The sequence below is a fragment of the Siniperca chuatsi genome, linkage group LG24 (assembly GCF_020085105.1).
Source record: "Siniperca chuatsi isolate FFG_IHB_CAS linkage group LG24, ASM2008510v1, whole genome shotgun sequence".
NCBI lineage: Eukaryota > Metazoa > Chordata > Actinopteri > Centrarchiformes > Sinipercidae > Siniperca > Siniperca chuatsi.
This window is the reverse complement of record NC_058065.1, coordinates 10,038,681-10,054,564: the sequence shown is the minus strand read 5'-3', so window position 1 is coordinate 10,054,564 and position 15,884 is coordinate 10,038,681. Positions and strand designations below refer to the sequence as shown.

Sequence of the window (15,884 nt, the reverse complement as noted above, 5' to 3'; positions counted from 1 at the left end):
AACATATATTTCTAGATCGCAAAATAACAGTCAACTAATATTAATGATTGTAGAGATCACTGCCATAACTGAAACAATCTTCTTTTAATTCTAGACAGATGACGAAATGAAGGAAATATAAATATGACTAAACATCTCTTTGGATCTGAATGTGATTTTGATCCCTATCAAAGGGCCAGTTCACCTAAATTACAGATTGTTTTGGTTTTGCTTGTCCGAGTTCTGAGATATCTGCCTCTGAGATAGCTGCCTCCAACCCAATGCAATGGAGTTGAGTGTATTTTCGGGATGACTTGCAACAGAGTTCCCTGGCCTCACTCGAATTAGTGACACTGCAACTACATAGTCAATGTCTTAAACCTCTAGGCCAAATGCAGCATGTAGTTAGTCTGGATAATTCAGAAACCTCACTGTGAACACCAAAGAAATAGTCCCTATGAAAGTTGTAATGAAGGCAAACTGTCATTAGAGGTTTGTGAGAAAATATGTTGTCTTTTTTCGTATTTTTGGGTGAAATGAGCCTTAAAACACAGAAACATCCACGTCTGGTCCTCTACAATTGTAGTTGGATACGTATTAGTGTTGCACTGCCAGCCAGTGGATAATACACTTTGCTTTATTCTACTCCGGTGTGCGTGTGTGTTTTCTCTTTTGTTGTTTGTGTGTGCAGGTGAACGGAGTAGACATGACAGGCCGTAGCCAGGAGGAACTCGTGGCCATGCTGCGCAGCACCAAGCAGGGAGAGAGTGTGTGTGTGGTGGTGGCGCGGCAGGAGGACATCTTCCTGCCTCGGGAACTGGTAAGAGAGTGTGAAGACACAAAAACACAGCATCCATGTCCTCACACAGCCTGCTGAACCTGCACACAGTGTTCTCTCTCTTATTCTTTGGTCTGTCAGTCATTTCTGCCACTCTTGTTCAGCATTTGTCTTCACTTTTTCTGTCTCTTCATCCCTCTCTCTTTTTTTTTAACATTTCCTTCACATTGTGTCATTTTGTCCTTTTTCTCTCTCAAAGGAGCAAACCTCTTTATGTTTATGCCCTTTTGCCTTTAAACACCACACATGGACGCACACACAGGCACACCCAGAGCACACTCCGGCCTTCCTGTCCCACTCTGGTTTGTTGACACAGCGATGCCAGAGGAAGTCACACACACAAGCCACGGCAGCCCCACAGGAAATGTGTGAGCATGTCCGCTCATGTCGACACGCCGCGGGTGTTAAGTGACCGTTTACCTGCAGCGGCTGACGGGGTCAGTGGTCAGCGTCAGGGCTATGAAACTGACACAGTATGACTGTGCCTCACAGGGGACATTTTTATCAATAAACACACCCTTTTAAACATATATACACACAGCCAGGTGGCCCCATGAAAGTCACCCACTCACTGTAAGTGATGTTTTTGCCCGTGCGCTTCTATTCCCTCCCCTCTGTCCTCTGTTATTCTGATTATTCCCTTTCTGTTACTTCAAAGAGCTCTGAAAAGACGCGCAGGGCTTTGTAGTGACTGATGCATATTCACACCTAGAGTGGCTGCGCACACACTCTTGCACACAAACTGCTAAACACCTAGTCCTTGATAAAAACTTGAACACGAATGTTCTCTCACTCTCACTCACACACACACACACACACACACACAGACACACGTGTGCACAGACGAACACATCACACAATCTTTAAACAGCCAAGTTACTGCTTCCGAAAATAGTTTGCCCTCATTAATGGCCCAGCAGTCTTGGCATAACAAGTGCACTTTGAAGAGCCTCTACAGTCTTCATCTAACACTTGCTTGTATTTGTGCATTAGAAACTTAACGGGGGGGTGGGGGGCGGAATGAAAGAGAGCCTTCAGTCCTGTCTCTGTCGAGGTTGTTGAAGTTGTTGGTGCCCCTTGAGATCTTGCCCTTATCTCCAGCACAGTCCTCCACCTCAAAGACAGTTTGATGTCCCCTAAGCACACACACACATACACTTGCATATTTACAGACACACACAGAACACCACACACAGGCACTCTAGTGGTTTGCCGTCATTGAATGAAGATGTGCAGACCCTCAGAAAGCACAAGCGCAAAGGATTACATAAATACACAGAGAAAAAGTGCATCATTAAAAGTAGCCAAATGAGCATACACACACACACAAGCACACACTGTTCTAGGCAACAAGCAAACCCGACAGAAGAAAGACCCGGCGATGCAACTGCTTCTATGGTAAACACATCCCCACCTTTCCAAAAACTACTGCAAAATACAAACCAAGAAAGAATGTTTTCCTTCCTTTTTCTGTTTCTCTCTCTTCCCTCTTTCTCCTCCCTTGCCTGTTTTAATTGCTCGACTCTTTCTCCCGCTCCTCTCAGGTAGTAAATTATAGTAGAAATTTATGTGTAGCACTAGCAAGGAGCGTCTCGCAACGATTTGGTCGCACAAAAGATGTAATGATGATGGAGACGCATTAAGTCGATGTGGCCATCTGCCTCTCCCGTTGTACGAAAATGTTTGTGTGTAGGTGTCTGACTTAGTGTGGGTGCTCATGAATATTTATTAATGTTTTAGGGGCTGTAATATCTTGTAGAAACTGCCTTTATGTATCCACAGAACAATGGTTAAATTTGTGAAAGATAACTATCAGATGCAGATCAGCATTTCAGCATCGCAGTTTTACATTCAGTAGCTGCTGAGATTAATTGGTTGAATTAATTCCTTGACCAACCTCACTGTTGCTGCTATAGATAATGAATCTACAATATCAGCTTATTGCATATAAGGTTTAATTTTGTCCAGCTGATGATACTAGATTTTAATTAAAAAATCTAGATGTTAGATATCTGGGACCATTTATGACACATTTTGATGATATGATCAGTAAGTAGGGGTCGTTTACCTGTTGGAATTCACTTTATTCCTGACTGTGCCTGCAGGTGGGGCAGTAGTAAAGACCCCCTGCCTCTGCTCTGTGGTTTAATCCTCAAAAAGTCTCTCCTGTGTCTCATCTGTCCAGCTTTTCTGTAAACGCTCATTAAGTTTTTAGCCCATGGACCTGGTCTACATGCACTTATTTAACCCCGTTATTGTCTGCAACCTAAAAACTCGTAAACAGATTACGATATTACCAGAAACCTGGTTAACACAGCTCAATTTCGGCTGGATGAACCTGACTCTTTGCTCATGATTTTTAAATACATGTGGGTATGGGCATGACAAAGACTCCAGGGAAAGTATCAGTCACAGCAGTTTAGGGGGATGAAAAGAAAGATCATTACTCACAGCGGTGCATCCTTGTATCCAAAATAATTAAATCCAACGGCTGACTAAACATGAAATTGACACCAAAATAAATAACTCCAAGGAAGTTGGCTTTAAGAACAGTAGACTATTTGTAAAATTCAGGCACATTTGCGCTGTAAGGAAAAAGTGTTTGCTCCCAATACTGACCCTGCTCTCTCACAGTTTTGTCACTTCAACAAAAAATGAAAAGAAAAGAACCTCTGCGGGCTACAGCATCTTATATATTTATTACACTCAAATATATGCCAGTCTTGCTTTAAATCATGGCAGTTGGTAGGGGGGAATCTGTGTAAACAGGGCTTTTACAGTGACCCATATCCTGTCTTAGCCATTTCTCCTACTAATCCGGTTTCTTGTGTGCATGTAAAGTGTTCAACAGGTTTGAGCACTCTTGTCCCTAAAAGAACTTACAACATACAACTCCAAATTCTGAACATGTGAACATTTAGCAACTTTCAGCAGTTGCTAATTAAGAGCTATTTGCTGCTACTATGCAACTCATTATTTAAGAGTGTGCTATATGTTGTTACCTTGCTTTATACCCAGAATGTTTTGTCCTACACCGACCTGTTCAAAGTATAGCATAGATGAGCACAGATACAGAGGAACTGTTCAGGTACTTAATAGTCACAACAGACTCATTAACAGCTGTGATACTTGTTGCTCTTTATACCTGTTAATACTGCAGTTAATTGACCTGTTGACCTTTGAGACAGACACGTGGGTAAAATCCCATTGTTCTTTTTTAAATAACTCTATTAATTTTAATTGAAAGAAATAACACAACAAGAACAAACCATGTCCATAGGTTATTATGAAATCACTCAGTTAAAGGTTTGAAGGAACAACCACCCAACCAAACAAAAATCTTTCTGTAGAAACCAATACAGGATCCAGTGGCACAGGCAAAATCCAATTCTTCTAATGAAAATACAAAGTGAAAGTTTGATTCACTGATAGTATAACAAGACTGAGAGTCTGAGGCTGTACAGAGGCATAGCAGCTAAATGCTAATGTCAGCATGGCAACATGCTCACAATAACAATGCAAACATGTCGATGTTTAGCAGGCATAATGTTTATCATGGTCACCATAGTTTAGTGTGTTAGCAGGCTCGCATTGGCTAATTAGCACTAAACACAAAGTAAAGCTGAGGCTCATGGGAATGTCTTCAGTTTTGCAGGTATTTGGTCATAAACCAAAGTATTGGACAAGTGAAATTTTGACCTGATGATGATGATGAGAATGATGAAGATGATTATGAAAGGTCAGGGGATCACCAAAGTTATTACAATTCATCCAGAGGGGGACATGAATGTGTGTACCAAATTTAATGACAATCCATCCAAAATTAGTCTGGATATTTCAATCTGGACCAAAGTGGTGGAACGACGGACCAGCCATCGTTACCATCCCTAGAGCTCTGTAGCTAGCGTGGCTAAAAATAAGTGATGGAGGAGGGAATCTACAACCACTGAGGCTACATGTGCTGCACTGATATCAGTAGAAATACACTCATGCACAGTAATGCTTGACTGAGGGACACAGGGAGATTAAAGGTCAGCTCAGCTTGACAGCAGGATTCAATGTTTTGCCAAATGACACTTCAGCAGAGCACACACTTGCTGACACAGCATTTTGAACCAAGGTCATCTGGTTAAAAGGCTAGTTTCTGTTGTCACTGCACCATCCTGTCGTCAACCTACAAGATTTATATTTTCTGCTCCAGTATTCATATGGTCTTTTTTTATCTCCCTTGCACAAGTAGACTTAGAGGAACTAGCTGCATGGCTGATTGATTAGTTTCAATAGAGAAGGTACTGATGTTTTATGAGCAGCGTGTGGTTCTGTGAAAGCACTCGGCAGTGCTGGGAGGCATACTGGTCTCTTTCAGTCAAATGACTAACAATAAAGTCTGTGAATTAGCCTCATTATTAGGATACAAAAGATCTCCGATTTGTTACCCCATCTCTTGTACTCTCACGCACTCTCTAAGTAATTAAAAAGTGATAACTTCTAATCACAGTTTCATTCCTGTCAGCATTTCTGCGTCTCCAACGCTTGGCTCTCTCATTATTTTACGGGGCCTCGTTTTGTTTCAGGGTGGAGATTAGAGGGGGGGGGTTCGGCACAAGTGTGATATGTGTGTGTTTGTGTGAGTGAAAGTGTGTGTCCGAGCAGAATTATGAGTTTGCCAAGGACAGGATGGAGGGGTCACTCTGCACATGGTTGACCCTCAGTTGCCTGCAAGCCTAGGCCAGTTACCAGGAAGAGGGGGTTGTCAGGCAGTCAGCTTTTCTTCTCTGTCTGTCTCCTTTTTATTTGTTGTTTGTCCCTCTCTTCTGCACCACCTTTTTTCTCTTTCTGTCTGTCTGTCTTTCCTTTTCATTATCCTGCCTCCCCCTCTAACATACCCGAATTATCCCTCAATCAGTCATTTTACTTTCCTTTCTCTTCGTTGTGAGGTAAATGTGTAAAGCGGCGAAGAGGCAGACATTAAGGCGATTAATTGGCAGCTCCTTCGTCGCCGCCAAGCGCGGCAAGATCTCATCTTAATTGAATGTCGCTCTCACCGCTAATCCCACCGCTTTGAAACCCCCCATTTAGAAATCCTCAGCAACAAAAGGCCCTGTGTGTAATCGCTGTGTATCACCCCCTCCTCACCACCCACTCTGGAGTAAGAAAAAGTTCCTTTTTGTCTCCCCATTTGGGTGTTGAAGAGGGTGGTATCTCTCCTTGCTAAAAGCTTGTTAAAGAGCCATTGCCGAGGGCTAAGACGGGAGGGAGGAGGGGTCGAAGAGCGGAGCCAAGGGGTCTCAGCCACCCTGGGGATGCAATCTGCCCCCAAGGAAAGGGCATTAGAGGGGATATTGGAGTGTGTGTGCCTGCGTTTGGACCACCACTGAGATTCAGTTGGTTGTGTAAATAGATTTAAATCAGTAGTGAGATACAATAAATAAACATGTTCAGTTTGTGTGACTTCGTAACTTTCCAATATCTTGGTTTCTTACCAGAGCCTTCAGAGCCTGCTGCACTCTGATTTGGCCCCCTTCACCTTGTGTGTTATTGCAGCTAGATCACAGAGGTATTTAAAACCTCCCAGGTTGCCATCTGAGTCTTCTCAAGTGTCTCTCAAGCAGGAAGTAGCGGATTGTCTTTGTAATTCCTTTGGTTTCGAGTAACAGCACTCTGAAATGCCTTGTTGATAAAAATAAGCCCTGACTGAAAGTCTTGTATTATACTGAAATAGAAAATAGATTACATGACTTTTGAAGGCAGCACTTTGCTCGATTTATCTTGTTATAATCCTATCAAGAAACTGAATGTGAGTAGGGAATGATATGCAACAAAAGTCCCTGGCTGAACCTGAACCGGGGACATTGTACATTGCATAGATGTTTTATATGTTTATAGTTTATGTAGAAAATAATTAAAATTTCAATGATGTGCACTGTTCAAAATGTAATGTTTATTAATTTTGCTGTCATCATTGGAGACTGTCCTCACCAAATGGTTGGTTCAAATGCCTAAAATGATCTATATTTACATTTACCTGACAATGACAAGCCAAATCTAGCAGCCATTTGATTTATTACTTCTGTGTCTCATGAGCAGAGGTGACAAAGTAGCATGAAGTTGTTGAAGCCACCGCAAAACCACTTAGGGAGGAGGCAGGGGGTTGGCTTTGACACCAAAGACCTCTGTCCGTTTGCCTTTTCCTACCAACAGTCAATGTTGGTTTCTCTAACTTTAACCCAGTTTTTTAAGCTTGAAGATGAAGGTTTCTTATGTCTTTAAAGCCGACCAAACCATAATCATAGTTGTGGAAATCAGTAATTTGAATCATTTTTGTAAAGGCTGTAAGTGTTTTGTAAGGTACTGACAAATGATGTCGCCTTGTATCTAGTATCTGTTGGGCTCTAATTAATAGGCACTCAGCTGTCATCTATTTTAAATCCAAAGTGAAAGTAGCGACTAAATACAGTGTGTTGGATCAGTGTGTTACAGTACCTCAGGATTTTCTTTACTCTGATGCAGGCGACCTTCCAGGTTTGGCTCCTTTATATTTACTGGGTTGAGAGCTCAGACTCACACTTTGGAACTGAGTATCGCTCCCGGCTTTAAGGCTTTAACAGGCTGTTGTTTTAATTAAGCACCTAGACGAAGCAGCAGAGAGCAGTGCTGACAGAGGGAGACAGAATTTGGAGGCTGGAGGATCATAGCGAGGTTGAGAGTGAGCTCCTATGGTCATGAATTTTGCAAAACCATACTGGAGGACATATTTGACTCCCACATCCTTCAATATTGTGCGGCGATGAGAGAGGAAATGTGAACATGGATTTATGATTCAGTGGCGGGCGAGGTGCCTGATGTAAGGCTCCCGCAATCCTGGTATGGGTACTCAGATGTTTAAAGCTGTGACAACTGGTATGGCGGATGTAATGTATATGCATATTCCTACAAAAATTCACTTTGACATTTTCTTACTTTGAGTGGCTGTTGTCTTGAATTTGAATGAACCTTACAGCTACCTTTTAGTCTCAACCAGAGCAAGAAGAGCAGGAAAAAAAAAGATGTGTGAACACGTGCATACACACACACACACACACACCCTCTTAACCTTCCATCCCTCCTCTTTAAAGAAAAATAAGACTTTGGAGTGAAGTGGTGTTGATGCGCCTCCCCTCCGCAGGCCCTCTTTTCCCTCGGTGACTGAACCTGGCATGTTTTTCCTGCTCTCCATTTTGCCATCCTCTAATGACAGACATTTTCCTTTTCTCCTCTGTTGCCTTTTGTCTCCCTCCTTTTCTCTCTCCATCTCATCTTCGGAGCAATGCCGCCGTTGCCGCCGCCACGGTCATTTTCTTCACATTAAATAGCAGTGGGTGAGTGGGTGAAAGATGTAGAAAGAGACCTGTAGAAAGTAGAGATGGAGCGGGAGTCTGGGGAGAAGGAGGAGAAAGAGAAATTGAGAAAGAGGGAGAGGAGAGGCGGCAAAGGGAGAGACGTACAGTAAGATTGAGAGATTAGGGTGAAATGTAAAGAGGGAGGGGGGGTGTGAACGAAAGAAGCGGGTATACCTCAGGGATGGGTTATTACTTTTAAATGCTCCTCTGCGCCTCCATCCTCTTCCCTCCTCCTCCCCCTCTTCTTTCCTCCCTCTTCCTCCCCCACTGTGCTCCAGGAGGAGGTATGAAAAGGTTATTATGTTTCCTTTAGAAATGGCTTGCTCTCCGTCTGCGCCTTTCATCTCCAAATGGAATAACCTCTCTACAGTAGCTTTTTTCTTTTTCTCACTACACCTTCATCTCTCTTTCCAGTACACAACACCTGCTCCTCTCTTAATTTTTTCCTTGCTCTTTTACTCTTTCTTTTTTCTTCCCCGCAGCTTTCTTCCATCTGACTCTTTAATCCGTTTCTCTTCTCCTTCCTTGTCACTCCTTTTTTCCTTTTTTTTTTTTTTTTTTTGGTGTTGAGTATAATCAGTGTGGTGCATGTGGAGCATGCATTATCAGTCATTGCATTATCTATGGTGCTGCAACCTCAGTCGTCAGCGATCATACACAGCAGTTATTATGTAAAACAGGTATTAGGTGTGTGTATGAACAGGCTTTTCCTGTCTAGAATAGTACCTTTTTACATAACATTTCAAGAAAAACCTGAACTTGGGTAAAAGTCTTAAATACTCGTTTAAATTTGGCCTTCCTTCATCCCTCCTTGCTTCTTTTCCTGTCTTTCAGAAAGGTGAAGAGGTTGGCAGTTTGGTGATGGAGGACGGCAGGGAGCAGCTGATGTACGAGATCCCCCTCAATGAATCGGGTTCGGCCGGCCTTGGGGTCAGCCTGAAGGGCAACAAGTCCAGAGAGACCGGAGAGGACCTGGGCATCTTCATCAAGTCCATCATCCATGGAGGGGCCGCCTACAAGGTAGAGGATCCTCATCTGTTTTCTGCACACACACAGAGCCTTTAGCAGCCATTTTTAGAGGCCTTTTGCATCCCTCTGATTAAAAAACACAAACATTTTTTTTTAGGTAAAATATGTGACAGTTCCCACCTGTTTAAAAGAGTACTACACTGACTGAGCATTGCACACCTGTCACATTGTCAGACTCAAGATGGACAGTTTAAAAAAAAAAAGAGGATCAAAATCAATGCAGCAGAACTAGAAAATTTAGTACATGTAATGCAGTAGACATCTGCATTAAAGGATAATTCTGGTTTATTATAACCTTGGTCTCTTTTTTGTAGTTTTAGCCATCGTTCCTATCAGTGATAATAACATTGTACTCATCAAGTTAATGGATGAGGTCTGGGAACTCAACTGGGAACGGGGCAAGAAACAAAAGCAGATGACCACACAGGTGTTAAACAAATCACCCAGGTTTGCCAAACTTATTTGGAAGAGAAAATTAAAGTGAACGGTGAAATCATTGCTCAAACTGTCCACTGTAAACATCCATCACAGTTTACAGACAAACTTCCTGGCTCAGTTCTGCCCTACAATACTTATTACATAATTGTGTGCATACAGTTTTCCTGTGCAATGTGGGATTATTACAAACGCTTCAGGTGTGCTCACTTTCACTTTTACCTGCAAATAAAGTGGGTTAGATAATCTAGCTAAACGGCTGACTTTTTAACAACCTGATTGTCTGATAAAAATCTAAAGTATACATGGTATGGTCCTTTAAGGCAAAGATTCCACAGCAGTGACTGCTTGACACCAAAGATGAAATGGAGTCCTTAAAGTCCTTAAAAATACATTAAACATGAGAAATGAGAAGCTTTGCAGGAGCATTTTGAGAGCCACACTTTTTTCTGTTTGAGTTTCAGGGAATCAGGGGTTCTTTGAATTGTTGTTTTATCCAGAGCCACCACTCCAACCAAGAACTGTTTTTTGTGTGGGAAGGAGTGTTGTTGAGATTTTTTTCTCTTTTGATCTTCTTCTTCTTTTTTTTAACCTCATTGTATTTGTCCACACTCTTTCCCCTTCTCTATGATGTATTCTCGCCTCTCCATCTCATTTCCTGTCTTTCTCTAAGGCCACAACCCCTCCCTCTGCTCGCCTTCCCTTGACCTTTTGACTCCCATTGACCCCCAGTGGCCTCCTCACGTCAGCGCTGCAGCCGTCTTATCTATATCACTCAGTGCTCACTTCAAGTTGTGACTGCATCAGGAAAAGAAACATCCCGTTTCAGCACTTTGGAGATTCCTCCACTTGGCCTCAATATCTTCCCCCCCCTCACATGTCACATCTCCTTGTGCTCCTCATTGCTGCTCCCAGACCTGCACTGCACGTCGAGGAGGCACAGAGATGAGTGTGGCATTGTAGATAAACGGCTGGTTTGGGATCAGGGCGGCCAGACAGTGACTCCCCAAAGTGCCTTCAGAAGTAGTTTTCCGACAGCTGCCGATGTGGATAGCGCTCCGACAGAATGGCCTAGTAAGATCTCTGGCTGGTTGCGAAACAGGTTTCTGGGACAAGATACCACATAAGAGGAAAAAAGACATGAAGGAAGAGAGACGGACAGTAGCGAGGGAGGGAGGAAGCCCATTGAAAGAAGACAGCGGGTGAACGAGTGTGAGAAAGGAGGGAGTCTAAGAGGGAAGAAATGAGTGGCATCGAACAATAGAGAAATGGAAAGAGGCAGAATGAGAGGAGAAAAAGAAAATTGAAAAGTGGTGACACTCAGCAGGAACACAATACATAAGGGTGTGCGTATCTGTGTGTGTATGTGTGTGTGTGTGTGTGTGTGTGTGTGTGTCCCCTCCTCATTGTTGATGCATGCTAATGAAAAGCAGCTAAGGGGCCTGATGAGACTTTTCAGTGCCAGGCCGGTACAGAGGAGGGAACCCGGGCGTCCCCTGAGTCTGACTGACACACACACACACACACACACACACACACACACACACGAACACACACAGACACATCACACACAATCACAAAGCAGGCAAAAAAAGGGAGGAGATGAGGAAGAGTCATGGAGAGATCTAACCTATTTCCATTAAAGAGTTTTGGCTGCTGTCGGGGCCCGGGGCCTCAATTATATCAAAAAAATATTCTTTGACTTTATGCCTGATCCTGTCATACGATCATTTCAAAGAGTATGCTAAAGAAAACAAATTAAAATTACATGTAGCTTGCTGCTGCTGCTTACATGGAGAATGAAGATATTAATAGGCAATATCACAGACACCCGCTGATTTTGGCATAAACATCAATTTTTTATGACATCCTTGGATTTGATGTGGGTGTGTGTGCGCATGTGTGTGGTGCCATTCCAGTCCACATTCTAAGTCAGCGCAGACGGTGCCTTGTTAATGAGATGGGGTCAAAGGGCAGGACTGACCATAATGGACCGATCATGACTCCACACACACACAAAGAGAGTCTTTAGTGTGTCTGTGTGTCTCAAAGTGTCTTCATCTTTATTTTTTTGCCCTCTTCATTGCTTTCCTCATTTGATCCCCTCTCTCTTTCCCTCTCATGCTCACTCATCCTCTCGCTCTCCCTCCAGGGCACTATTCCATGTTGCCTCTCTATGAGAGGCTGCTATTTAAAACACTTAGAAGTGATTTAGTGCCCACGGAGGATATTCCATTAGCTGCTCTATGTATTTATCATGGCTCTCCCACTCAGTAGATTGCTAACTCTACAATTTTCTTGCCTTCCCTCTTCTTACATTTTCTACTTTTTATCTCTCTCTCTCTCACACACACACACACACACACACACACACACACACACACACACACTCATTTCACACCTCTCCCAATTTCTCTTCTTCTCTATTCTCCTCTCTTAAAACTTTATTAATGACCAGTCTTGTGTGTCTTATTTTATGTAAGCACTCTGTACTACTCTTTTTTTCCTCCACTGTAGCATTTTAATATCATTTTTGAGACACGAGCATAAGTAACATGAGCAAAAAAGAAGTTCTTCAAAATGCCTGTTATTGCTACATTTCCTGTGCTACCAGTTTAAATAAAATGAAATGCGGCCTTTATTTTGAAGATCTCTATCAGTTTGATACAGTACTTCTCCCAGTAACATAAACTATATGTTTTACTGCTGCATACTTTAGGTGGTTTGTTCTTGAAATGCTGATCATCTTCTCCAAACAGGATGGTCGGTTGAGCGTAAATGACCAGCTGATAGCAGTAAACGGTGAGTCGCTGCTTGGACGCTCCAACCACGCTGCCATGGATACGCTGAGGCGATCCATGTCGTCAGAGGGAAACGCCAGAGGCACCATCCAGCTCGTAGTGCTCCGACCACCCAGACAGGTACAGCAGGTATAACTTGTATCTGTTTGTTAAACTACTTTAAACATTTCTGGAATATCATGGAATTTTGAGAGCTGTATTCCACGTAGGCAAGTTTTAGGGATGTATTAGTGTATCTTACAACATGGTGTACATTTTGTTAGATGATTTCAACCTAGCTGGATTGTAAATCCAACTCTTGCTATTTGGGAAAACAACATTAACAGAAGTGAATGACATTTTGAGGTCATGGAAGTGCTCAAGCTTCATTTTGGAAAGTCTTGGAAAAGTCAGGATGGTTTACATCAGTGGGTTGGCAGGAACCAGGAACAAACTATATCTTCTTACAGTTCTGCAGAAATCAATTGAAAGAATAGATATAAGTAATATCTTGTTAATATTATCATAATGCCATGTTAAAACTCAAAGTGCAGCATAGTGCTGTCTTAACTTAGAGAGTAATCTCATACTTGTGTTAAATGTTTTTTACTTTTTATACCACAAAAGTCTCATGTCAATAAATTGAAAAACCTATAAATGTTATTACATTTATTATAACCACAGACTGTATTCCTGTTATTTCCTTGCGTTTGAAGCTTCGGTGGATGTGGGGCAACATGTTAAAATGTTTGGTTACATGAAACATTTAGGAATGCTCATGAATTATGGAATCCTCTGCACAGCCTGATATGTTCAAAGATGATTCATAAGTAGCTACCAGAGTTTTGACAGCAAAATCAATGACATACTGTATATCATCCACATTAGGATAATTTCTCTCCTCTGTTTTGATCATTTGAGGCTCACAGTAAAGATGCTCTACTGTACATACTGTAAGTGGCTGATTATGTGTGTTGGCCTTAATGTATATATAGTTTGATTAAAATAATGAAAACATCAAAATAAAGGCTCTCTATGTGACAGTGACTGTCATGCTATACGATTTGAGTGTTAAGTTTATAGCTTTAAAAACTAAAGTGGATGAGTAGGATAAGTAGGTACTTTATCAGGGAGAAGCGGTTAACACTTCAGTTTCTTATTCCTTTCATAATTCATGAGGCTGTTAACTGACACAACAATGGCTGTCGCAAAGGATGAAAACAGCTGAGCCACTCAGAAAACAACTGAAAAGTCTTACATCCACTAGTTAATATCCAAGACCGTTTATGCGTTTGTTTCCTTTTCTCCCCCAAATTATTTTACTTCTTTTTTCTACAGATGGGCAGTGCCAACCCTGCACCAAGCAAAGCTACAAATGGGTCCGCCACCCATCAACCGAATGCCCAAACGGGCTCCAGCAATCAGGTACGAGCGGGTGACGCCTTCCACATGCAGCAGCCGCCTCCGCCTCGCCGCTCCTCCTCCCTCCTCCCCACTCTGAGGAGGCGAGCGTCAGAGCCTCTGCCTCACAGCCACAGGCAGCGTTACACACAGAGGCCAGGGGAGACTCACACCAGATACACCTATGGTTTTAACCAAAGGGAGAGGTGTAGTGGTTACACATTTGGCTTCAAAGAAAGGGATATTGAGTACAGTGATGATGAAGGTGATGTTCACAGACCAGCTACGAGGTACGAGTTTGGGTTTGTCCCTCACAGTCAGACACTGAGCAGCTTCAACAGACCCACAGAGGGAAACTTAAACAGGGAAAGCTACGATTATGGATACACACATGGACACGCACGCAGCCGAACGCTTGCAGACCTGCAGGGCCACACCACGCTCGATAACACACACCGTCACACGTTCAGTGACGCTCAGGGCAACACACACGGCCACAAGTCCAGGCACGCACAAAGTCGTACACTGGACGCCATCCACAGACAAGACAGCTCTCAGGGTAACAGTTACACTGAAAACATCAGAACGATGGCAGGGCAGATGTACGGAGACCCACGTACCCACAGCAGGATACCCACCCACAGTCCGAACAGAAACACACACAGATCTGCAGACAGATACCCAGACACACACTCTCACAACTATGCACACAACCGGGCTCTCACCAGACGCCACCACCTCCAGTTCTCTGGTGGACTCTGACACTGTGTGTGTGTGTGTGTGTGTGTGTGTGTGTGTGTGTGTGTGAGACTGAGTGTATATGCAGGCTTCATTGCGAAAGGGGTGCAAGTGACGTTTTGGCTGCAAATTAAGAACATTGTTGAGCTCTTGAAGGTGGTTCAAAGAGCACATTTGTAATCATAAAATTAGAAAGTAAAACCCCTAATTAGAATGCTTACATTTTAACAATACAAATCCCTGTAAAATCATGAATGGTTCCTATGATGTTATATTTTGAATGAAATTATGGAGAAAATATCATTTTTTCCTCTTTTGCACCAAATCCTTGATGCTTAAATACAGTACGTTTTTAGCGATCGATGGTGTGGAAGCATATTAATCTGGCTGAAAGCTTTTCCCTTTGCCAACACCACTAACTGTCACTGCATTAACTTTTAGCTCTCTTTTTAAAATATTACCCATAAACAAAATACTAAATGCTTCACTGTGTACAGCCTCCTTTCTGTCACATGTTTTCATAGTTTCCCTTCAAACCACTGAGCTGTCTACAGACTGTAAAGGCTTAATCTGCTCTTTCCCATTTTGTCTATTTGTATAAAGTTTTGTATTAACTTTTCCTTTTTAATTTCCATATTTTTTTAAGGGATTGTGCTCTTGCTTTTCTGTCTCACCTGCGTGTTTCTCCTCTGTTGAATAAAACTATTCTGAAGCCTCCTGCATGCCTGTCTGTTTGTTTCACTGTTGGTTTTTTAGCGGCTGCCTTCTCCTTTGCTCCTCTCCCTGGTTATTAAATAATATTTGGGTCCCTGTTCCCTCTGTGTTGGCCTCTGAGTCTCTTTTCTTTTCTGTATTTTCTTTATCTTTTGTTACTCACTCCAAGCAGAAACCAGGACATGTTTCATAAAAGTTAAACAACGGAAAATCCCAACTAGGAAAACATTAATATACATCATGATTCATTCTTCGAACCTAAACATACCAAAATTGTAAATTAATAGTCACACTGAGAGTCACATATTCACAGCCATATAGGGTATAATGAACATATTTCAGGAGTAGAGTTAGTATTCACGAATGCTCCATGTAGCTGTGAACACATTCCCATTCAGATGTGATAAATGTGTTAAAAATCAGACTGCATGGAATGTGTTGAACTGTGCTTCTTTTTACCTTTTTATATTTTGTGTGTTGAAGTGCTGTTGTTAAAAAAAAAAAAAACAGTTTGCATGAACGTCCCAAAAAAATGTCCTCACTTTGCAGTTACTTTATTCCCTGGTGATAAACATGTGAGCAACATTAGAA

At 42.3% G+C, this 15,884-nt stretch overlaps 1 protein-coding gene across 8 annotated transcripts in view; it reads left to right on the top strand.

Moving 5' to 3' along the window:
* pard3ba (par-3 family cell polarity regulator beta a) overlaps nt 1–15,884 on the top strand; it is a 153,419-nt gene that overhangs the window by 53,173 nt on the left and 84,362 nt on the right. For 5 of the 8 annotated variants that reach the window (XM_044187794.1, XM_044187789.1, XM_044187787.1 and 2 more), the window contains 4 exons: nt 671–799; nt 9,031–9,216; nt 12,420–12,590; nt 13,779–13,865. In XM_044187794.1, coding sequence (XP_044043729.1) covers nt 671–799; nt 9,031–9,216; nt 12,420–12,590; nt 13,779–13,865 — 573 coding nt within the window. The remainder of the gene's footprint in view (nt 1–670; nt 800–9,030; nt 9,217–12,419; nt 12,591–13,778; nt 13,866–15,884) is intronic. The other 3 variants (XM_044187788.1, XM_044187793.1, XM_044187790.1) reach the window with 1 other exon arrangement.